Genomic DNA, 26,074 nt, shown 5'->3' with positions numbered 1-26,074 from the left:
GTGTTGACAATCAGGATAGAAGCCACTAGTCTCCTGATAATACATTCACTTATGTGTTATATCTTTTTAGCGATATATATTATTAAAAGCTAAGTTTTATTCACTCCCCCCCATCTATTCTTTGATAAATCTTCCCCTTAGTGCATGTTTATAAGACTAAAATCTGCACTGATTTTGATGCATAATCCATTTTAAAAACCGGCATGATATTACACTCAGATTTTAGAGCACCCGGCCTGGTAAATGTGCAACAGTGAGCAGTGAAGCATACAGAACTGTGTACATCACTGCTCACTACTGTAAGTTTGCGGGCCCAGGTGCTCTCACACCCAGCCTCGCTGATGTATATTGAGCAGCCTAGTAAATGTACACCTGGCGACACTAGTTCCGCTTACCCTATTTTATGGAACCCCTGGCAGTGACAGATCTGGGGAAGAGATGGATTAACATTATTGAAATCTCCCATTATTGCATTTCACATTTTAGCCCACGTTACAATACATACCGTTGTTTTACCTTTTTTCAGCTGGTCCTCCATGGATAATTTTTTCTAATGGACGAGATCTGCTTGTTGGCGACCTCCATGGCAGTAGCTACCGCACATTAGTGCGCTCACAGAATCGTGGGATTGCGGTGGGTGTGGATTTCCATTTCCAGCTTCGACGAGTCTTCTGGACGGACACCATACAGGACAAGGTATACCAATAATGTGCTAAAGGGGTGTCCTAATTTTATCCACATAACGCTTGATCACTGTATAATGAGTCAACTTTTTTACTTTCTTAGCTTGTTGTCAGTGAATGAAAACATAAAAAATCAAAAACCTAAAAACCCGTAAAGATCTAATTCTGAGAGTTTACCATAAATGCACAGTGAGAAATAGTGATCTAAACATGTGTGGCGTCCCGGTACCGTATTGCATACCGTACCTTGTGTGGTGGTCCCCAAAGCCAGAGTTACTACGTTCAGGTAGGGTCTCCCAGGTGGGACAGCCCCTAGTTGCCTCCTACTTCTCTAATTTTATAATGTTTGTGTGTACATATTTAATAGAATGTAAGTATTTAATATAATGCATAGTAGAGTACTTACTTTGTTAGCGTCACAGGACCTTTGGTCATGTGACCATGTTGATTCCTCTATGGTATGTTGGAGGACCTTTGGAGGTCCTTGGGTCACATGTTCACCCATAATCCTTTGTAAGGATGATTGACAAAAGTATTGGACCAATTAGCTCTAGTCCAGCCCCTGCCCTTATAAGGGAGCTGTAGCCAATTATCGCTCTCTTGGGTTGCTGCTCTCGTGGATGCCGGACTAGCAGGAAGGATCTGCGCAACTTTCAAAGATATGCTAGGCCAGAAATTCCTGCCGGCTCCAGCCTAAACTAAACCGTGAGTCCTAAACTAAATCCCAGCTAAAGCTAGTGTGACTACTGGACCGAAACGAAATCCTCTAAATCCAGTGGAACAGCGCATATCAGTCTACGGACTCTAAAACGCTTAAGGTCCCAACCTTTGTCAATCTCTAAGAGACTTTGCATGTTTGGAGACTGTTCCGGTTATGAAGCTTGCATAAAATCTTCAGTAAAGTTCCAACTGTTTTCAGCAAACTCTCCGGTTGTGGACATTCAATTATTCTATGCCTCCCTATCGCTCTCGGGAAGGGTGGTGGTAGGACAAGCATTACAGAGGAACCCTCACCCTGGCAGCACGAATAGAAACCGCACAGCTACATCCCATAAACCCTACTCCCCCAGGCTATCACACATGTATAGTCTGACCATACAGTCTAGATCAGTGTTTTCCAAATAGTGTGTCTCCACACTGTACAGGCATGCTGGGAGTTGTAGTTTTGCTCACAAGATAGACTCCCCCAAGATAGACTCCCCCAAGATAGACTACACAGTTTACAGCTCTTATCAAAGTACATGAGCTGCTGTGATAAATCTGGCACATTCGTAGACTGTCGAGTCTCCATTTACGTTGTCTAAACATTAGACAGTTTTAGTGCTAGTATATCAGCTCATAGGGGGAGATTTAGCAAAACCTGTGCAGAGGAAAATTTGCTGAGTTGCTCATAGCAACCAATCAGATCGCTTCTTTCATTTTTCAGAGGCCTTTTCAAAAATGAAAGAAGCAATCTGATTGGTTGCTATCGGCAACTCAGCAACTTTTCCTCTGCGCAGGTTTTGATAAATCTCCCCCATAGTGTATTAGAAAATTTCCCAACTTTTTTTTATACGATTAATCTTTTTTTATTTACACAAAACTAGAAAGCGTCTTAATGTTACTGAAAATAAATGACATAAATACATAAAACAATCTTAAAAATATTTTAATGAAGGTTTCCTGCTTGTATTACACGATATGGATCAGACAAAGCCTTCTATTATACGGACATCTTGAGCAATTTCCCATTTATTTTATTTAATGGAGTCAAAATGCCTAATAGAGGACATTCTTTCCAAATGAGTCAATCCCTTATTAGTCATTTTTGGAAACCTGATGCGTTAAATGTAAAAGTACCTTTTTTCTTCAATGATAAAAATCAAATTTTTTCCTGCATATTTGTGTTTGGACTGTAATAGATCTCCTCATAGAAAAGGCACTGAAGCGGGTCATTGTTTTCAGACGGGTTTGTTAGGAAAGCTTAAAGGGGTTATCCAGGAAAAAACTTTTATTTATATATCAACTGGCTCCAGAAAGTTAAACAGATTTGTAAATTACTTCTATTAAAAAATCTTAATCCTTTCAGTACTTATGAGCTTCTGAAGTTAAGGTTGTTCTTTTCTGTCTAAGTGCTCTCTGATGACACCTGTCTCGGGAACCGCCCAGTTTAGAAGAGGTTTGCTATGGGGATTTTCCTCTAAACTGGGCAGTTCCCGAGACACGTGTCATCAGAGAGCACTTAGACAGAAAAGAACAACCTTAACTTAAGAAGCTCATAAGCACTGAAAGGATTAAGATTTTTTAATAGAAGTAATTTACAAATCTGTTTAACTTTCTGGAGCCAGTTGATATATAAAAAAAAGTTTTTTCCTGGATAACCCCTTTAAGATCGGGCACAAATAGACCAACAGTAGATACCAGTTAAAGAACACAGAAAAATGATTAAATGCCATTATTAAATACAAGCTAGGTTAATATACATAGTTTCAACAAACCGTTCATATAGTTGCCTAAAAACACGGCAGTATAAATATTATATACTGCTCAAGGAGACAACATGGCACCAAATCTCCTGCATAAATATTAGGCTCAATGATGAAATTATACATTGTACCTAGAGATGAGCGAACTTACAGTAAATTCGATTCGTTGCAAACTTCTCGGCTCGGCAGTTGATGACTTTTCCTGCATAAATTAGTTCAGCTTTCCGGTGCTCCGGTGGGCTGGAAAAGGTGGATACAGTCCTAGGAGACTCTTTCCTAGGAATGTATCCACCTTTTCCAGCCCACTGGAGCACCTGAAGGCTGAACTAATTTACGCGGGATAAGTCATCAACTGCCGAGCCGAGAAGTTTGTGACGAATCGAATTTACTGTAAGTTCGCTCATCTCTAATTGTACCTTGTATTACGTTTATGTAAGAAGTCATAATATTGTCTATTATTACTATAAGTGCAGTCGATCAATCGATCAGTTTCAAAACAGATTCAGATATAAAGTAGCAAAGAGATAGATTGAAGTCAAAAGTAGGGACTGATCTTTAAAAAGATGGCGCTATAGCTTGGCTGCTTTGTAGTTAATCTGAAATCAACCTCTAGCTACATACAGTCAGGCTGCCCATGGCAGCATAAATCAGAAAAGAAAAAATAACGCAACTCATCTCACCCACCAATCTGAACAGGTACTGATAGACATCAATGGTACATCCAACGCAGGTGCTCGGAGTGAGCGGGCCGCCTCCCGTATCATACAATGGGAAAAAGGAAAGGTTGTCCAGCTCTCGCGCATATGAGTAACTGTTAAAACTTGGCTTTAACTGTCAGGCGTGTGTTTTTAATGAATTTTATATTTTTTTTCCAAGTGCAAGATAAGAAGAACGGAGCACTCACCCAGGATAATGCAATAAAACGTCTTGTCTTTATTCAAGCGTACATCAGGTACCTGAGCGATACGGGAGATCGGACAGGTGCTGTGGCGTGGGGGGTAGGGCAACGGACCGTATTCGCGCAAAAGTGCGCTTCCTCAGGCCCCTGAGGGGCCTGAGGAAGCGCACTTTTGCGCGAATACGGTCCATTGCCCTACCCCCCACGCCACAGCACCTGTCCGATCTCCCGTATCGCTCAGGTACCTGATGTACGCTTGAATAAAGACAAGACGTTTTATTGCATTATCCTGGGTGAGTGCTCCGTTCTTCTTATCTTGCACTTGGAAAAAAAATATAAAATTCATTAAAAACACACGCCTGACAGTTAAAGCCAAGTTTTAACAGTTACTCATATGCGCGAGAGCTGGACAACCTTTCCTTTTTCCCATTGTATGATACGGGAGGCGGTCCGAGCACCTGCGTTGGATGTGCCATTGATGTCCATCTGTATCTGTACAGATTGGTGGGTGAGCTGAGTTGCGCTATTTTTTCTTTTCTGATTTATGCTGCCATGGGCAGCCTGACTGTATGTAGCTAGAGGTTGATGTCAGATTATTTACAAAGCAGCCAAGTTGTAGCACCATCATAGTGGTAGTGGTCCTCACAGCTGTTGCTGTCCTAGGGGTAGTGGTCTTCACAGCTGTAGCTGTCGTAGGGGTAGTGGTCCTAACAGCTGTCGCGAACACCCACCCCTGGACATAGTGGGATTGTGTCATTAAAAATTACTTATTGTTTAAAGGGTTATGCACAAAAAGAGCCAATTTCTTCCAAAAACAGCACCACACCTGTGTTCAGGTTATGTGTGGGGTATTACAACTTGGCCTTATTCACTCTAATGGATCTGAGCTGCAATACCTCACACAAACTGAGGACTACGGTTGTTGTTTTTTTTTTTTTTTTTTTTTTAGAAATCAGTTTTTCTATTCCAGTATAACCACTTTTTATGTTAACATCATTACTATACCATATTTAGTTTTGGGGTGTGTTTATTAAAAATTTCCATTTTGATATCTACATTGTGAAATATTCCTGAAATCTTGCAGTTCCCATTCCTGCCACTAAACTAAAAGCTAAACTGAGACTTCCTGTTCTGTACAGATCATTTTCAAGTAGTATTCTTGTCATTATTACAGTCTTATAATTTCATACAGTAAAAGGTAACACTAGTATATAAATAACAGAGGTACGCACAATAGCTGTTGCTTCCAGATCAGCCTCCTGCTACCTGTAGAATGACCTGTAAAAAGGTCAGAGAGCATGTTCAGTAGCGTCTCCAATTTATCTGAAGAGGACATGTCCTATCTATTGCTGAATGTCCATGGGTTGTGCTGTAAACATATCTCTACTACTTATTTACGGAGTACTGTGGCGAAGAAACACTTATGCCCTTTCCAAAGGACATCCACGATCGCCTGCATGGCACCCCGGTCTTCCCAGGAACGGAGCGTGTCAACCCTGGAACAAAATAACATTAATGCTTATGAAGAAATATAAAATCTCATCCCTTCCCCAATATCGCAACACACCCCTACCCCTTCAATTCCCTGGTTGAACTTGATGGACATATGTCTTTTTTCGACCGTACTAACTATGTAACCCCCGCACGAAGCACAGACCAACAAGCCCCCTCCATGTATTTCTATGGGAGAGCCGGAGATACCCCAATGCTGTATGGCATGTTGGCCGCTGCTTCGCATGGGGGTTGACATGCTCCTTTCCTGAGGAGAGGCGGGATGTCGTTTAGGAGATTGCAGGGGGTCCCAATGGTCGGATCCCCGCAATCATACACTTATCTCCTATCCTTTGGTTAGGGAATAAGTGTTCGTGCACCACAGTACTCCTTTTACTTCTGCTAAAAATTATAATAACAAGAATAATGTACAAAAATATAATTTAAAAAAATTACAGCCAAAAAATTAAAAATAGTATAGAAAATATAATGTATTGATCCGTAAAAATATATATAAATCATGAAACATAGGAAAAGACCTGTCAATTAAGCCCAGTAGGGTTGATGAGAAGCTTCTGCGGACCCCCTTATTGTCTGGTTACTCCATTCTAGGCAGTGTTTGGATGTCCGGGCTTGCTGGGAGTTGTAGATTTGAACAGCTAGAGGCACACTGGTTAGGAAACACTGGCTGTTCTGCAGAAGTTCTACGTCTTTATCTTGGCTGCTATATATATATATATATATATATATATATATATATATATGCGTAAATATATATATATATATATATATATATATATTCAGGTAGAAGAAACAGGCATGGTCGCACATCTACAATCTTGTATAATGATCTAATTGCTTCTCAGCATAATATCAAAAACTAACAGGTTGTTAGTATACATTTTTGATCAAAAAGTACAAGCCCACTCACCACGTCAAGGCCACCTATTTAGAGTGGGTCCCTAACGTCCCTAGCATAAAATGGCGCAGCACTGGGCGGCGACCACCACCGCCGCGACACCAGTGCCCACGGGGGGGGGGAACGACCCACTGGCAGAGCGGCCCCAATGCCACTCAAACCAGTCCATGGGCCGCACCCCCCCCCCACAGACACGGCGCCACGGCAGCAACGGACGCCGCACAGCACCACACCAGTGTGAACAAGGTGTAATAGCTCACTTACCATGCTCTCCCAGTCAGACTGAGAGGCAGCTAGGAAAGAAATGGCCCTTGTGTAGCTAACTACTGCTTATATAGGGTTGGGCTGAGGGGGTGGGGAAGAGTGCAGACACATGTTCAAACAAAGAAAAGGAGGGGATAGAAAACACAATGTGAATTCAGGTAGAAGAAACAGACTTGGTCGCACATCTACAATCTTGTATAATGCTCTAATTACTTCTCAGCATAATATCAAAAACTAACAGGTTGTTAGTAAACATTTTTGATCAAGTGGGTCGTTCCCCCTGTGGGCACTGGTGTCGCGGCGGTGGTGGTCGCCGCCCAGTGCTACGCCATTTTATGCTAGGGACGTTAGGGACCCACTCTAAATAGGTGGCCTTGACGTGGCGAGTGGGCTTTGTACTTTTTGATCAAAACGTATATACTAACAACCCGTTAGTTTTTGAAATTATGCTGAGAAGCAATCAGATCATTGTGCAAGATTGTAGATGTGCGACCATGTCTGTTTTCTACCTGAATTCACATTGTGTTTTCTATCCCCTCTTTTTTTTTTTTTTTTTAAATGTTGTCTGCTCTCTTCCCCACCCCCTCAGCCCAACCCTATATAAGTAGTAGTTAGCCACACATGGGCCTTTTCTTTCCTGGCAGCCTCCCAGTTTGACTGGGAGAGCATGGTAAGTGTGCTGTTACACCCTGTTCACACTGGTGTGGTGCTGTGCGGCGTCCGTTGCTGCCGTGGCGCCGTGTCTGCGGGGAGGTGCGACCCATGGACTGGTTTGAGTGGCATTGGGGCGGCTCTGCCAGTGGGTCGTTCCCCCTGTGGGCACTGGTGTCGCGGCGGTGGTCGCTGCCCAGTGCTACGCCATTTTATGCTAGGGGCGTTAGGGACCCACTCTAAATAGGTGACCTTGACGTGGCGAGTGGGCTTTGTACTTTTTGATCAAAACGTATATACTAACAACCTGTTAGTTTTTGAAATCATGCTGAGAAGCAATCAGATCATTGTGCAAGATTGTAGATGTGCACCACCATGTCTGTTTTCTACCTGAATTCATATATATATATATATATATATATATATATATATATATGCACAAACCCACCGAAAACTTTGATTGCCCCCAATCTCAGATTGCCTTGAGACACAAGTTGGTAACATTGCACCCACTGATTGTGAATTCCTATTTGAGTCACCGGTAGATGTTCATTTCTATGCAAAAGAGAGGCCAGGAATAGTTGATACAGACAAATCCCAACTCCTCTTTAATGATTCTTTTCTTTGACTTTTACTTATAACAAAATGTTTTAGTCATTTACCATATATTCTTCTATTAGGTTTTTTCTGTAGATTTTGACGGCTCAAATGTTCGACAAGTCCTCAACGTATCTGTTGAATCACCTGAAAACTTAGCAGTAGACTGGATTGGCAACAAGCTTTATGTGGTTGAAACAAGTGTCAACAGGATCGATATGGTAGACCTTGATGGGCAGAATCGGATGACATTAATAGCAGAGGATTTGGGCAGCCCAAGGGGTATAGCGGTTGATCCAACTGTTGGGTAAGTATCACTGGTGAATTGTGTAGACTTTAATGCTCAAGAAAAACAGAAAGGGACTTATGCCCACCTTTTTTTAAAACAGTGTTTTCCAACCTGTGGCTGTCCTGGCATGCTGAGTGTTGTAGTTTTGCAACAGCTGGAGGCACACTGGTTGGGAACCAAAACAAAACAGCAGCTTGTGGGGACTTGGAAATGAGACTCCCTGGACTCTCCATAATCATTTGGGCACAAGAAGATTTCTTCTAGTAATGTGCATTGGAGTGCTAGATTTATTTAAAATAAATAAATGAATTAATAATAATCATCATAAAAATAAATAAATATATATATATATATATATATATATCACATTAATAATTTTTATAGTTGTTGCAACATATACTTTTTTTACTGTATACAATAGCACAGCTTTTGAACCAGAATTACGCATTGTGAACAGAGCCTAACTCAATGTATGCATTTCTGCCTGTTGTGTACTAATCCCAGCAGGCGCTGAGAGATGATCATAGCTGCAGGAAGAACAGCTCAGGAGAAAAGGCTTCTGCTATAACAAGTAAAAATACTGTGCAAACTAAGAACATATTTGTTTTGTTTCATCCATAGGTACTTATTCTTTTCTGATTGGGATAGTGTCTCCGGAGATCCGAAATTGGAGAGAGCTTTTATGGATGGTACCAATCGTCATGATTTGATTAAGACCAAACTGGGCTGGCCCGCTGGGATTACTCTGGACATTGTAGCTAAGAGGCTGTACTGGGTGGATAGCCGCTACGACTACATTGAAACTGTGACCTATGATGGTCTTCAAAGGTACTTCCAATTTATGAAATGCTGATTCTTATAAGGAGCTGATACTTTCTGTAGTACTTTCTTTATTTGAAAAGTAAAAGGCTGAGATCTTATACATTTCTCTTTTTTGTGGGTCTGTCCTGTGGATGAGACCACAAAGACGAAGAGCGGTCTTGGCCCCCTGGCACCAAAAGTCATGGGATCCTTACAGGCCTGGTGCAAGGATTTTTTTTCACCCTAGGCGAAAGCTAATTTTGCTGCCCATTGATCCCACCCATTGGCACGCTCCACCTTACTACTGGGGTAACAAACCTCCTCCTCATGCAATTACCTTACTACTGGGGTAACACACTGCAACAAACCCCTTCCTCATTAATCACCTTACTACTGGGGTGGCAGGGTTTAGCTGGATGGGCGGGTGCTTCGGATGCTGGCTAACTTTATTGCTGCGGGCAGAGCCTATAGGCAGAACCATCCCTGGATCCTTACCAACTCCTCCTTACATGATGCACTTGTGTTGAGTTCACAATGTACATACCCAATGCACTTACCATACAAACTTTTGCAATTTGTTACAGGAAAACAATAGTACATGGAGGGGACATTGTTCCGCACCCTTTTGGGATTAGTATCTTTGAGCATTTTGTGTATTTTACCGACTGGACAAAACTTGGTGTGTTAAAGGTCAACAAATTTTCAGACACCACATCTCAGACAGTGTTTAGTTCTTCACTGAGACCATATGGAGTCACCGTTTATCATTCAGCTCGCCAGCCGTATGGTAATAATGTTTATTTTGTAATTTTTTTTTCACTTTTAATTTTAAAGGGGATTATTGAGGAATTGTAGAAATCTATCTAGCTATATAATAATAATAATAATGTTGTTTGTGTAGTGCGGAACCCATGTGGAAACAATAACGGAGGTTGTGAGCAGATATGTGTCCTCAGTCACAGAACAGACAATGATGGTCTTGGTTATAGATGTCGCTGTCGACTCGGGTTTGATTTACAAGATGGACGCCGTTGTGTTGGTAAGAAAACTGTCTCCTATGGAAATATCACTAGGGTATGGAAAGATACTCCTATGGCTGTCAAATATCTATCACTGGCTGAAAAAAGTTCTGAAAAAATCTTAGCATTTATAATATATAAAATAAAGAGTCTAAATAACTGTCACGATGCCGGCTGGCAGGTAGTGGATCCTCTGTGCCGGAGAGGGATTGGCGTGGACCGTGCTAGTGGATCGGTTCTAAGTCACTACTGGTTTTCACCAGAGCCCGCCGCAAAGCGGGATGGTCTTGCTGCGGCGGTAGTGACCAGGTCGTATCCACTAGCAACGGCTCACCTCTCTGGCTGCTGAAGATAGGCGCGGTACAAGGGAGTAGACAGAAGCAAGGTCGGACGTAGCAGAAGGTCGGGGCAGGCAGCAAGGATCGTAGTCAGGGGCAACGGCAGGAGGTCTGGAACACAGGCTAGGAACACACAAGGAAACGCTTTCACTGGCACGATGGCAACAAGATCCGGCAAGGAAGTGCAGGGGAAGTGAGGTGATATAGGGAAGTGCACAGGTGATCAGACTAATTGGAACCACTGCGCCAATCAGCGGCGCAGTGGCCCTTTAAATCGCAAAGACCCGGCGCGCGCGCGCCCTAAGGAGCGGGGCCGCGCGCGCCGGGACAGGACCGACGGAGAGCGAGTCAGGTACGGGAGCCGGGGTGCGCATCGCGAGCGGGCGCTACCCGCATCGCGAATCGCATCCCGGCTGGAGGCGGTATCGCAGCGCCCCGGGTCAGTGGATCTGACCGGAGCGCTGCAGTGAGGAGAGTGTAGCGAGCGCTCCGGGGAGGAGCGGGGACCCGGAGCGCTCGGCGTAACAATAACAAAGAGGTCCTCATAAACAAATATGTCAAAGCTTCTCTAAGTGAGCCAACATCAGGTCAGAGGTAAATGGCATGTACAGCTTATATTACCCCTCTTTTTATACAGTGATCCCCACAGTGATTCCTGTGTAAACCACACAATTACAACCCCAACGTGCTTCCCCTATCAATGATAGAGCAAGGTGTTCATCAGGGGATGACACACAGGATAAAGACACAAATTTGGAAATAGCATGGCTCAAGATGAAAATAAACAATAAGCCATGTCGTGTTGGAATTACCACAGATCCAATATAGACCACTCACTCATGTCATGTCCCAGAGATGCTAGAACGATATGCATATGTATTCTAAAGAAGAGGTCCAAGATGCAGGATAATATGCAGAAAAAAGCCTCCTATCAGGGGTCCCTGGAGTATCCACTTGTTTTTGTGGACCTCTTGTTATTTCTTTTTTACGTTTTAGCATATATCTAATAACATGTAAACTGATCAAAAAACTGATCCAAACTGATACTAACGGTTCAGTTTTGTAAGGCTGTGTTTACATGTGTCCGGCATCCGGCATAGGTGAACTCAGCCTAGATCTCGATGCAACTGATGCCACAACTGATGACAACTTGTCATCAGTTGTATGGCATCCACCGTCCATTGTTGCTGCATGGCTGACAGGGGAACGCAGCCTGCTGTCCAGTGCCCTCCGTTGTGTCCAACCATCTGGCGTCAAAATTGAGACACTGCATGATTGTAAACTGTCCCATTTAAATGAATGGGATCAGTTCTAGCATCAGTTTCCCTCCAGTGCACGCTGGAATCTGTCATCGGTTTTTCCCACACTAACCTGTTGGTACAGGGTTACAGTACTGGTGACACTGATTAAAACCATACTCACCAATCCTCTGTCTGTGGCTCCATTCTTTGGTAATCCATAGTTTTCTGGATATGGTAAAATGGAGCTTGGAGCACGGGGGGGGTTGGCTTCTTCATTGTCACTCCTCTGCCCCTGTGCACAGCCTGATATGATACAGAATGGAGCTTGAATGTCTTCTGTGCCTATTCTGGTACTAAAATACGAAAAATGATCAGCATATGACTGGAGGCACCTCATTATGTATTCTCCTTAAAGGGGAACTCCGGTGGAAACAAGTGAAAAAAGAATGTTTTCAAATCAACTGATGCCAAAAAGTTAAACAGATTTGTAAATTACTTCTACTTCAAAACCTTAATTCTTCCAGTACTTATCAGCAGAGAAAAGTGTCCAGTTCTTTCCAGTCTAATAAAAGTGCTCTCTGCTGACACCTTTGTCCATGTCAGAAACTGTCAAGATTAGAAGTATATTCCCATAGAAAACCTCTCCTGCTCTGGACAGTTCCTGACTCGGACAGAGGTGTCAGCAGAGAGCACTGTTGTAAGACTGGAAAGAACTTCACAAATTTCTCTGCAGTATATCTGTAGTATACAGCAGCTGATAAGTACCGGAAGGGTTAAGATTTTTAAATAGAAGTAATTTACAAATCTGTTTCACTTTCTGGCACCAGTTGATTTGAAAACATTTTTTTCCCACCGGAGTTCCCCTTGAAGTCTATATACAGTACATGGTAGGTGTTCACACTGGTGTGGTGCCTTGTGGCGGTCATTGTTTCTGTGATGCTTTGTCTGTGGGGTGGAGCGGCCCGGAGCCAGGGGATTGGTCGGGCAGCAGTGGGGTTGCCTGGTCACTGGGTCGTTCACCCTGTGGGCATAGTGTCGCTGTGGCGGTGGTCGCTGCCTGGCACTACGCCGGTGTTAGGTTAGGGACCCACTCTCAATAGGTGGCCTTGACGTGGCGAGTGGGCTTGTACTTTTTGATCAAAAATGTATACTAACAACCTGTAAGTTTAGGAATTGATGCTGAGAAGCAAATAGATCAAAATACAAATGGTGGATGTGCGGCTATGTTTCTGTTTCTGTATTTTTGTTTCACATCTATACAGTATATAAAGATTAGAGAAAAAAATGTGTCAGCCATTTGAGGGAGTATTACGTTATCACTCTCTATGTTACAGTATATTTTATCATTCCCACCCTGCAGCTTAATGTGTCATTGTATTTGTAGACACTATTGCGGTTTTCTCACAAGGTCAGACTTTGATACAGTGAAAGATATCATTCACATTTCATTATTTGACACACAGGGCAGAGTTACTGACTGTTCCGATAGTAGAGGCTGAGTCTTTTTACATATAAACTCATGCTTGGAGAATAATACTTCTTTTCTTCTTGTATTAGTGGTATTCGCCCAGATGTTGTAAAACTACAGCTACCAGCATGCCCTTAGAGCAGTGTTTCCCAACCATGCCTCCAGCTGTTGCAAAACTACAACTTCCAGCATGCCCGGATCCGGGCATGCTGGGAGTTGTAGTTTTGCAACAGCTGGAGGCACACTGGAAATACTACGTTTAAAGGGGTATTCCAGGAAAATACTTTTATATATATATATATATATATATATATATATATATATATATATATATATAAATCAACTGGCTCCAGAAAGTTAAACAGATTTGTAAATTACTTCTATTAAAAAATCTTAATCCTTTCAGTACTTATGAGCTTCTGAAGTTAAAGGGGTATTCCAGGCCAAAACTTTTTTTTATATATCAACTGGCTCCGGAAAGTTAAACAGATTTGTAAATTACTTCTATTAAAAAATCTTAATCCTTCCAATAGTTATTAGCTTCTGAAGTTGAGTTGTTGTTTTCTGTCTAACTGCTCTCTGATGACAGTCCCGGGAGCTGTGCAGTTCCTATGGGGATATTGTCCCATCATGCACAGCTCCCGGGACGTGACATCATCATTGAGCAGTTAGACAGAAAACTTCAGAAGCTAATAACTATTGGAAGGATTAAGATTTTTAATAGAAGTAATTTACAAATCTGTTTAACTTTCCGGAGCCAGTTGATATATATATATAAAAAAGGTTTTGCCTGGAATACCCCTTTAAGGTTGTTCTTTTCTGTCTAAATCCTCTCTGATGACACCTGTCTCAGGAAACGCCCAGTTTAGAAGAGGTTTGCTATGGGGATTTGCGTTTCCCGAGACAGGTGTCATCAGAGAGGATTTAGACAGAAAAGAACAACCTTAACTTCAGAAGCTCATAAGTACTGAAAGGATTAGGATTTTTTAATAGAAGTAATTTACAAATCTGTTTAACTTTCTGGAGCCAGTTGATATATATATAAAAAAGGGTTTTCCTGGATAACCCCTTTAAGGGGTACTCCAGTGGAAAGCCTTTTTTTTTTTTTTAATCAGATTTGTAAATGACTTCTAGTTAAAAATCTTAATCCTTCCAGTGCTTATCAGCTGCTGTATACTACAGAGGAAGTTCTTTTCTTTTTGAATTTCTTTTCTGTCTGACCACAGTGCTCTCTACTGACACCTCTGTCCATGTCAGTAATTTAAAAATCTGTTTAATATTCTGTCACCAGTTGATTTAAAAAATAAATAAATAAATAGAACCCCTTTAAAGCCACTGATTTAGCAGACTTACTCCATGAAATTGGGGAAGAGAGTGTATAAGACGAAATTATTCATCTAGTAACATTAAGAAACATAAACAAATTAATAAAAATAAAGTAAACCCCCCCCTCCAAGTTATGTTTTTTTTTTAAATGTTTTTTAATGTTTTTTTTTATTACAATTCTAAAATTTATCTGCAGGTGTCCAGAAATTTTTGCTTTTCTCTTCGCAACTTGCTGTCCGTGGAATTCCATTTAACCTTTCCATCCAGGAAGACGTCATCATCCCCATCACCGGAGTCCCCTCCTATTTTGTTGGAATTGATTTCGATGCTCAAGATAACAGCATATATTATTCCGACACTGTAAAAGACATGATCTACAAGCAGAAAGTGGACGGGACAGGTACATTTATACGTTTGAAATTTAAAGACAAATTTGAAAGACAGTTGAATGTATAATGTTGGGTATATATCTCTGCGGGGGGTTTGGGGGAGGCTTCATATTGGGCCTGTTGCGATTAGAGAGTAGAAAATGATAGTGGTTTCAGGGAAATCTCCGCCTGGAGATGTTTTGGGTCAGTATTCCATCTGAGCGGCCTTCACCGAAATCTTTTGACAACAGGACCAAACAGACCTGCACCGTCACTATTTCACAGGTTTGTTCACCACTAAAATTTCGCAGTGTGAATGAGCCGAGTGAAGACCTATTCACACCAATGCTAGATTAATGAAGAGGAATCTCCAAGGGGATTTCCATGCAGAGATTCCGTAGTGTATATAAAGGAGTTATAATATGGAAGAATGGGGAAAATGAAAAAAAATATTTAAAAAAAAAACCCATAAAATTATGTATAACATTTCCTGGCTGGGAAAATACAATAAAAGCAGAAGGATTTATAGTCCTGGCCAGAGGCGTAATGTCTAGCTTCTGGGCTCCAATACAAAATCTGCAACAGGGCCCCATGTGCCAATTATAATACTGGTCTCTTTTAGGGCAGATGTGATTTAGGAATTAAGTGAACATTTCTTGGAACATAAAATGTTACTTATCTTGACAATAGAAAAGGAAATATAAAGTGATACAGCATAGAACACATAGGTGATGTTCAAACCAAAAACCTCATTAAAGCATAAAGAATGAAACAAAACAAAGCCCAGAAGGCCTAAAGTAACAAAGATAACACAAAAGTAAACAATTAGAAGGGCAAAGGTTTCTGCGGTAATGGAAGTACTACTAAACTGAGAGTAATAGTAGTGGACGCAGGGAATAGCCTTCCTGCTGAAGTGGTAGCTGCAGGTGCGGTGAAGAAGTATGCATGGCATAGGTATAAGGCTATCCTTCATATAAGATAGGGATAGGCATAAGGATATCCTTCATATAAGATAGGGATAGGCATAAGGCTATCCTTCCTATAAGATAGGGATAGGCATAAGACTATTCTTTATATAAGATAGGGATAGGCATAAGGCTATCCTTCATATAAGATAGAGATAGGCATACGACTATCCTTCATATAAGATAGAGATAGGCATACGACTATCCTTCATATAAGATAGGGATAGGCATAAGACTATCCTTCCTATAAGATAGGGATAGGCATAAGGCTATCCTTCCTATAAGATAGGGATAGGCATAAGGCTATCCTTCCTATAAGATAGTGATAGGCATAAGACTATCCTTTATATAAGATCGGGATAGGCATAAGGCTATCCTTCATATAAGATAGGGATAGGCATAAGGCTATCCTTCATATAAGATAGGCATAAGGCTATCCTTCCTATAAGATAGGGATAGGCATAAGGCTATCCTTCCTATAAGATAGGGATAGGCATAAGGCTATCCTTCCTATAAGATAGGGATAGGCATAAGGCTATCCTTCCTATAAGATAGTGATAGGCATAAGACTATCCTTTATATAAGATAGGGACAGGCATAAGGCTATCCTTCATATAAGATAAAGCTAGACATAAGACTATCCTTCATATAAGATAGAGCTAGACATAAGACTATCCTTCATATATGATAAAGCTAGACATAAGACTATCCTTCATATAAGATAGGTATAGACATAAGGCTATCCTCCATATAAGATAGGGATAGGCATAAGACTATCCTTCATATAAGATAGGGATAGACATAAGGCTATCCTTTATATAAGATAGGGATAGGCATAAGACTATCCTTCATATAAGATAGGGATAGGCATAAGACTATCATTCATATAAGATAGGGATAGACATAAGACTATCCTTCATATAAGATAGGGATAGGCATAAGACTATCATTCATATAAGATAGGGATAGACATAAGGCTATCCTTTATATAAGATAGGGATAGGCATAAGACTATCATTCATATAAGATAGGGATAGACATAAGGCTATCCTTTATATAAGATAGGGATAGGCATAAGACTATCATTCATATAAGATAGGGATAGGCATAAGACTATCATTCATATAAGATAGGGCCAATGACTATTGATAGTATTCAGATTATTGGGCAGACTAGATGGGCCAAATGGTTCTTATCTGCCGACACATTCTATGTTTCTATCCTTTTACATACAGATGTATCCAGTGTTATCTTGATCCCTAGTACATTAAGATATTGCACTGCACTCCTGAAGTTGAGATAAATTAGCCTAACATGTTGCACAAATCTAATTTTATAATGACTCTTCAATAACTGGAACAAAAAATATAAAAATAGTTAGAAATAAATAAATACATAATGATAATAATACTGTAAATCAATTAATAAATACATATATATATATATATATATATATATATATATATAGATAGATATCCCAGCACATCACATTGCTCTGTCTTAACACATTCGAGATAATGATGGCTACATCTATAAATAAAAGGGTTCTTTTAAATACTATTCAGTACAACCTGTTTTACAGCCTTCTAGCACTTATAAGTATTAGGCATTGATAAGATGCAGTTTGTCCAGTCTTGCGGCTGATAACTTTTATTTATCTGTTATTTGTAATTTCTTATAAGAATTAGAAATCACTGGTCAAATGTTTCTTTTAACCAGATAAACTTATCAATGTCAAACACGACGTTTAAGATAAAGCTGACTGTGAAGCCTGTGGAACGTCTGCGGGAGGCTCCTCAGTGCTGGTCCGTGCCAGTTCACGGGGGTATTTTGCTTTGCACAATATGCCTGGCTGTGAGGAGGCACGCAGTTTCAGCCTGGTAGTCTTACTAGTCCGTACCAGGGTCTCCGATTAGGAATAGTTGAAAAAGCAAAATATGTTTAGAAAGAATTTGGCGTATGTTTTCCGACTAACATTACAAATGCTCTAGTGACTGCAGAGTTCACAGTTATGCAGCTTACACATCTGCTACGCCAGTGTTTCCCAACCAGGATGCCTCCAGATGTTGCAAACTACAACTCCCAGCATGCCCGGACAGCCAAAGGCTGGAGGCACCCTGGTTGGAAAACACTGTGCTACACACTGATACATTGTAGCAGGTTATCAGGAGATTTATGATGCTGATGACCAAAAGTCAGACCAAAAGTTTGGACACACCTTCTCATTCAGAGTTTTCTTTATTTTCATGACTATGAAAATTGTAGATTCACACTGAAGGCATCAAAACTATGAATTAACACATGTGGAATTATAGACATAACAAAAAAGTGTGAAAATATGTCATATTCTAGGTTCTTCAAAGTAGCCACCTTCTGCTTTGATTACTGCTTTGCACACTCTTGGCATTCTCTTGTTGAGATTCAAGAGGTAGTCACCTGAAATGGTTTTCACTTCACAGGTGTGCTGGTGTGGAGGAGGAGGTGTGATGGTGTGGGGGTGCTTTACTGGTGACACTGTTGGGGATTTATTCAAAATTGAAGGCATACTGAACCATCATGGCTACCATCTTGCAGCGGCATGCTATTCCATCCGGTTTGCGTTTAGTTGGACCATCATTTATTTTTCAACAGGACAATGACCCCAAACACTCCTCCAGGCTGTGTAAGGGCTATTTGACCAAGGAGGAGAGTGATGGGGTGCTGCGCCAGATGACCTGGCCTCCACAGTCACCGGACCTCAACCCAATCGAGATGGTTTGGGGTGAGCTGGACCGCAGAGTGAAGGCAAAAAGGGCCAACAAGTGCTAAGCATCTCTGGGAACTCCTTCAAGACTGTTGGAAGACCATTTCAGGTGACTACCTCTTGAAGCTCATCAAGAGAATGCCAAGAGTGTGCAAAGCAGTAATCAAAGCAAAAGGTGGCTAGAACCTAGAATTGGACATATTTTCACACTTTTTTGTTATGTATATAATTCCACATGTGTTAATTCATAGTTTTGATGCCTTCAGTGTGAATCTACAATTTTCATAGTCATGAAAGTAAAGAAAACTCTGAATGAGAAGGTGTGTCCAAACTTTTGGTCTGTACAGTATATACTGTAGTGCACAGAGCATTGCATATACGGTGTATATACATGGCATATATTGTATAACTGTTTCAAAGTCATTTCTGCACTAGAGAGGAGTTTACGAGGGTACTCTCACTACCCAATAGAGTTACTGTAAAGGGGTACTCCGCTACTCAGCATTTGGAAAAAACTGTTCCAAATGCTGGAGTCGGCGCCGGGAGCTCGTGACGCTATAGTCCCGCCCCCTCATGACATCACGCCGAACCCCCTCAATGAAAGTCTATGGAAGGGGCGTGACAGCCGTCACGCCCCCTCCCACAGACTTGCATTGAGGGGGTGGGGCGTGATGTCATGATGGGCGGGGCTATGACATCACCAGCTCCCGGCTCCAGTTTGTTCCAAATGCTGAGTAGCGGAGTACCCCTTTAAGGGCATCAATAACAATATAAATACTTAAAGTGCCTTAAACAATTTCTTTATTCTAAGTTGCAGCAGTGGCTGCCTGCCACTGCAGATGCATGGAACTGCTCGGTACTTCAGAACCATAAGTGGCCGCCATTGCGGCCAACTATGCTACCACTACCAAGTTATATATTCAGCAATTACAACTATTGGGCTGATGTGTCTAGTGGTATTTATTGTATTGCTGTATGGTGTCTCAGTTTAAACTGTGCGACCCCATCTATAAGCCTCATGCTCCCCCGGCGTTTTCTCCCCTGCAGATGTTAGTGCTACCTATTACAGTATAGCACTGATAGAAACATGTTGGGAATGAGGGAGCAATTGTACACGAGGTCCTTTCATATAATAAAAGGTTTTACTCTATGCATGGTGTCATCCTGTATGAATAAGGAAAATTGCACTTTGTATTGCTGCTTATCTCCCCCATTGTATGTGATATTTTCTTTTTTGGGACATATGGAAGATTTTCTCATTCACTGATAGCAAACGCAGATCTTGACCATAATGAGGAATTTCAAAATCTAAACGGAAAATGTTTTCAAACTTTTGGAAAACCTCAGTATAAACTGTATATGACAGGGACCAGGTTAAAGGGGTACTCCAGTGAAAAACAGTTTGTTTGTTTTTTTAAATGAATTGGTGCCTGAAAGTGACATAGATCTGCAAATTACTTCTGTTTAAAAAATCTCAATCCTTCCAGTATTTATCAGCCGCTGTAAGTTCCACAGGAAGTTGTATTGCTTTCTGGAGTTCTTTCCAGTCTGACCACAGTGCTCTCTGCTGACACCTCTGTCCATGTCAGGAACTGTCCAGAGTACAAGCAAATCCCCATAGCAAACCTCTCCTGCTCTGGACAGTTCCTGATATGGACAGAGGTGTCAGCAGTGAGCACTGTGGTCAGACTGGAAAGAACTCCAGAAAGAAATACAACTTTCTCTGCAGTATACAGCAGCTGATAAGTACTGGAAGGATTAAGATATTTAAATAGAAGTAATTTACAAATCTGTTTAACTTTCTGACACCAGTTCATATGAAATAGTTTTTTTCCACTTTAATGCCAGGTTATGACCCTAAATGGGCCGAAATGTGACCAGAACCTCGATGGCATGCACATTGGCACAGTTTTTATATTTAATTCATTTATAATCAGTTTAATTTTCGTAATTTCTATCAGGTAAAGAAATTCTCACAGCCAATAGGGTGGAAGGTGTGGAAGACCTGGCTTATGACTGGATCTCTAAGAACCTCTACTGGACCGACCCGAGATACAGAAGCATCAGTGTCATGAGACTTGTAGATAAGTCCAGAAGAGCGATCATTCAGAATTTAAATCAGCCCCGCTCCATTGTAGTGCACCCAGTGATGGGGTAACTAGATCCTTTCTTTATTTACTTTCTCTTCTCCTTTTTGCTGCTTGAGTTTTTTTAACCCGATCAAGAAGAGAATTAATAGAGGATGTTGCGTTGTTTTTCCTGCATCTTTCACTTCCAACTATTTATTTCTTCTCCGCCGCTGGCAAATGACCGCGCTCCGAGAGGACTGTAAGGTGATACGCTGCTCTGCATGAAAGGAATATGCTGACAAGTTATCGTTAGAACTTCTGCCGTTTCCCAACTTTTTTTTATATATTGACATGAAGCCAGAGGAGTCAGCCCTGTCCAGCTCTGTTATTCACTTTAAAGTGCTTCTGTCTCCAGCCTGCAGATAGTGTTCCACATTTTACTTGAGATAGCAGACGGTGTCTTCCTGCTGAAATGTGAGCTCTCATATTTATCTTGCATTTCTTCACTTACATACAGATATGGACAATAACACTTCAATATACTACATTTACATCACAGTTATATAGTACAGTAAACATAGTCTTTTTAGTTGCTCTCTGTTTGCTTGGTGGGTCCCCAATAATAAGAAATATTAAAGGGGTACTCCAGTGGAAAACAAATGTTTTCAAATCAACTGGTGCCAGAAAATTATACAGATTTGTAAATGACTTCTTTTTAAAAATCTTAATCCTTCCAGTACTAATCAGCTGTTGTATACTACAGAGGAAGTTGTGTAGCTCTCTCTCAAGTCTGACCACAGTGCTCTCTGCTGACACCGCTGTCCGTGTCAGGAACTGTCCAGAGTAGGATCAAATCCCCATAGCAAACCTCTTCTTCTCTAGACAGTTCCTGACACGGACAGAGGTGACAGCAGAGAGCACTTGTGGTCAGACAGAAAATAAATTCACAACTTCCTGTGGAGCATACAGCAGCTGATAATTACTGAATGGCTTAACATTTTTCAATAGAAGTAATTTACAAATCTGTATAACTTTCTGGCACCAGTTGAATTGAAAACATTTTTTTTTCCCACTGGAGTACCCCTTTTAGCAGATCACAAGATGCCCCATGGCTATGACCCCAAACATCTATTAACTGTGGAATAAACCAGCAGCAAGTGTCCAATATTCCTACAGCACCCCCACAGGGAAAATGATGCATTACATGATCCCCAATGCAATCAACTGGTTGTCCATATGATATGTTTATGCTCTGAACTCATTGGGGGAGATTGATCACTGAGTTGTTTTGTATGTACTTTTTCAGATCACATAGTTTTTTTTTGTGGAGATGTACATAATTTATCATATAGTCTCACGATGTGTGATAAATAATGCGCAAGTCCACGAAAACGAACAAAAAACATCACAACACCGTTTATGACGTTGTAAGGCCGGCTCTGAGAGCAGCACTGAGGTGGTCTAAGTTTGCGGGATTTTTTCAACCATTCCATTTAAAAAATGAAATGTCTGGCGGATTCCACTGAAAGGCAGAACATGTTTTATCTTCCGACATGATGCATCTCCTGTCCTCCTTAGAAGTTCCTCCATGGAATTTGTGGTGTGTGAACTAAGCAGCAGAATTCCATTGATATGAATGGAAGACTGCTGCAAGCAGAATCTCCTCAGTGTGAACAAGGCTTTAGTGTATATGGAATTTTTTATTGTTCTATATGTATATTGTTATGCTTCTATAAGTATACATCAGTGTTTCACAGCCAGGGTGCTTCCACTGATATATTTCCACTTGAGCTGATTTCTAATTGGTTATGATGGACTTGTACAGCTTTAGAAAAACAAATCAAAGATGGAACTATAAATTAAAATTTCTAAATGAGAATATTTTTTCCGTCTCCTTTAGGTTCCTTTATTGGACTGATTGGTACCGCCCAGCTAAAATCATGAGGTCTTGGTGTGATGGATCACATGCATCACCAATTGTAAATACAACTCTTGGATGGCCAAATGGTTTGGCCATGGACTGGAGGTAAATTATTTTTATTCAACATACTACATATCTCAACCTGTACCTGTCATTTGCAAAAACTTGTTATACAATGTAGATAATAACATTATATGTATATTTGTATTATACATTGGTTAAAAAAAAATGTGTATATTTTTGGGTGAAAAAAGGCTATCTTGTCCCTGCAGCTATTGCCTCTGTGCCCTGAGGACAAACAGTGCTCTGTATACTGAGGACAAGCAAGGTTCTGTACACTGAGGACAAGCAGGGCTCTGTACACTGAGGACAAGCAGGGCTCTGTACACTGAGGACAAGCAGGGCTCTGTACACTGAGGATAAGCAGGGCTCTGTAAAATGAGGACAAGCAGGGCTCTGTACACTGAGGATAAGCAGGGCTCTGTACACTGAGGACAAGCAGGGCTCTGTACACTGAGGACAAGCAGGGCTCTGTACACTGAGGACAAGCAGGGCTCTGTACACTTAGAAAAAGCGGGGCTCTGTACACTGAGGACAAGCGGGGCTCTGTACACTGAGGACAAGCGGGACTGTGTACACTGAGGACAAGCGGGGCTCTGTACACTGAGGACAAGCGGGGCTCTGTACACTGAGGACAAGCGGGGCTCTGTACACTGAGGACAAGCGGGGCTCTGTACACTGAGGACAAGCAGGGCTCTGTACACTGAGGACAAGCAGGGCTCTGTACACTGAGGACAAGCAAGGCTCTGTACACTGAGGACAAGCAGGGCTCTGTACACTGAGGACAAGCAGGGCTCTGTACATCGAGGACAAGCAGGACTCTGTACACCGAGGACAAGCAGGACTCTGTACACCGAGGACAAGCAGGACTCTGTACACTGAGGACAAGCAGGGCTCTTTACACTGAGGACAAGCAGGGCTCTGTACACTGGGGACAAGCGGGGCTCTGTACACTGAGGACAAGTGGGGCTCTGTACGCTGAGGACAATCGGGGCTCTGTACGCTGAGGACAAGTGGGGCTCTGTACGCTGAGGACAAGCAGGACTCTGTACACTGAGGACAAGCAGGGCCCTGTACACTGAGGACAAGCAGGACTCTGGACACTGAGGACAAGCAGGGCTCTGTACACTGAGGACAAGCAGGGCTCTGTACACTGAGGACAAGCAGGGCTCTGTACACTGAGGACAAGCGGGGCTCTGTACACTGAGGACAAGCGGGGCTCTGTACACTGAGGACAAGCGGGGCTCTGTACACTGAGGACAAGCAGGGCTCTGTACACTGAGGACAAGCAGGACTCTGTACACTGAGGACAAGCAGGGCCCTGTACACTGAGGACAAGCAGGGCCCTGTAGACCGAGGACAATGTGTATGCAAATGAAGGAATGAAGAAAACGTGTATATATATATATATATATATATATATATATATATATATAATATTTTTTTTTTTTTTTTTTTTTTTTTTTTTGACAGGTACACTTAATGAAACTACTGGCCAACTAATGGCTATCATGTGAAATATATTTATATTATCTATATGGTGTATAGAAAACACTGCGAGGAACTCAGTTTAACCCTCTATAAATTTTAGCTAACCACTTTATTGGTATTCATACCAGATAAAATCCTGCTAATGTGTTTTAGTATGCATTCAAATTGCTGTTCCATCCTTTAATTTTATGCCTTTTATGAATAGCTCACTACGGATATATTGGGTGGATGCGTTCTTTGATAAAGTGGAACATAGCAATTTCGATGGCTCTGACAGACAAACCCTTAGCAGAATAACACAGATGACTCATCCATTTGGCCTCACTATTTATGGAGGTAAGATGTCATAAAACTTTTATATATTCAAACTAGCTGCCCGTTTTTTCCTACCTTATCCTTGCGGGGGGAGGAAAAGCAACAAAGGAGGAAGCTTTCATCCTCATATCTCCTCTGTTGTGGTAAAGATATTGTAAGCTGAAAATAAAAGGGGTGTGGCTTAAAGGGTGGGCATGTCTTTGCAAGATGGGGCGAGGCATGTGCGGAGGGTGTGGCTTGCCAGCCGGACTGACGCATTCATCAGGAGATGCAGAGTGGAGCTTGTGGAGTAAGGCACCAGAAGTCCTATATATACTTGCATAGGGGGGTAGGTTAGATGTTAATTGAACTAATATATATATATATATATATATATATATATATATATATATATTTTTTTTTTACATATAAGTAACATGTGACCAAGTATTATCGAAATATCTCCAGCCATACGGAAGTTATGCTAGAAGATACATTTCCCAATGATTTGCATTGGACTTTACACAAAAACCCCGACTCTCACAAATGAGGGTAGGTTAGGGTTAAATTAACTATCCTATATTTTTAGTGGACATATAAGTAACATGTGACCAAGTAATATCGAAATATATCCAGCTGTTGGGAAGTTATGGAGTAACATATATTTCCCATAGACTTGTATGGGACTTTAAATAAAAACCCCGCCCCTGGCAAATGGGGGTGAGCAAGGGTTAAATCACCTACCCTATGTTTGTTGTTGACATATAAGTAACATGTGTGCCAAGTTTCCTGTTAATATCTTTAGCCGTTTGGACGTGATGCTGGAACATACACACAAACATACACACACACACATACACACACACATTGGGCCTCCTTTACTAAGCTGAAACCAACCAGTTTTTGTCTGGTTATTTTGGCGCAGAGTGTCTGAGACAAACCCGACATTGCACTGTGAAAAGCCAAAAAGGGACATGGTCTGCCGCACAAAGGGGGCGTGGCTGGCGCGACAAGGGGCGTGGTTTCACAACCCCACCGATTTACTTTTGAATTCACAGTGGATAAATTCCTGTGGATAAATGGCTGGAAATATCCACCTAGAAAAAGCTGGTCAGAAAATGTTCCCGACTTTTCCCAATATTAAATAGAGAAGAATCCTGCAAGTCTGAAGCAAGTCTTTTCCCACTAGTAAAAACGCAACACTCTTAGTAAATGAGGTCCATTGAGTTTTATATATATAGATAGATAAGCACTCCGGGAATGTATTTGTTTATTTTTTGCTTATATAGTGCAGCTATTATTAGAGAACAATGTAGAGGTTCTTGTGTATGTATTGTGCTTAGCCGTTTTAGCTGATGTGGCAGGCATGGGATAGACTAAATTTTTTGTTATAGAGCACTATGAATTAAAGGGAGCAAACCAATTTCTGCTTTTTCTTTCTAATTCATTTATTTATATCCTTTTTATTTATACAATTATTATTTCTTATCCAGGCTATGCATACATAACTGACTGGAGGCTGCAGGCCATTGTCCGAATCAGGAAATATGATGGAGGAGACATGACGATCATTCGCAGAGGGATCAATAATATTGCGCATGTGAAATCATTTGATGCCGGCATTCAGATAGGTATGTCTATTACCTTAGTTCTTTGTTGTCTTACGCCTTGTTATTTTGCACTCTCAAAATGCAGTTTTTGTGGCATTTTGTT

The 26,074-nt window shown here is 41.3% G+C and overlaps 1 protein-coding gene across 3 annotated transcripts in view; it reads left to right on the top strand.

Moving 5' to 3' along the window:
* Positions 1–26,074, top strand: part of LRP2 (LDL receptor related protein 2) — a gene marked incomplete in the record, with an annotated part of 280,817 nt that overhangs the window by 96,792 nt on the left and 157,951 nt on the right. For all 3 annotated transcript variants that reach the window (XM_056536932.1, XM_056536931.1, XM_056536933.1), the window contains 10 exon segments: positions 527–696; positions 8,052–8,275; positions 8,879–9,085; positions 9,643–9,845; positions 9,960–10,097; positions 14,647–14,850; positions 20,488–20,680; positions 22,496–22,621; positions 24,273–24,403; positions 25,855–25,992. In XM_056536932.1, coding sequence (XP_056392907.1) covers positions 527–696; positions 8,052–8,275; positions 8,879–9,085; positions 9,643–9,845; positions 9,960–10,097; positions 14,647–14,850; positions 20,488–20,680; positions 22,496–22,621; positions 24,273–24,403; positions 25,855–25,992 — 1,734 coding nt within the window.

The sequence above is a fragment of the Hyla sarda genome, chromosome 8 (assembly GCF_029499605.1).
Source record: "Hyla sarda isolate aHylSar1 chromosome 8, aHylSar1.hap1, whole genome shotgun sequence".
NCBI classification, from domain to species: domain Eukaryota; kingdom Metazoa; phylum Chordata; class Amphibia; order Anura; family Hylidae; genus Hyla; species Hyla sarda.
This window is presented reverse-complemented; position numbering and strand designations above follow the sequence as displayed.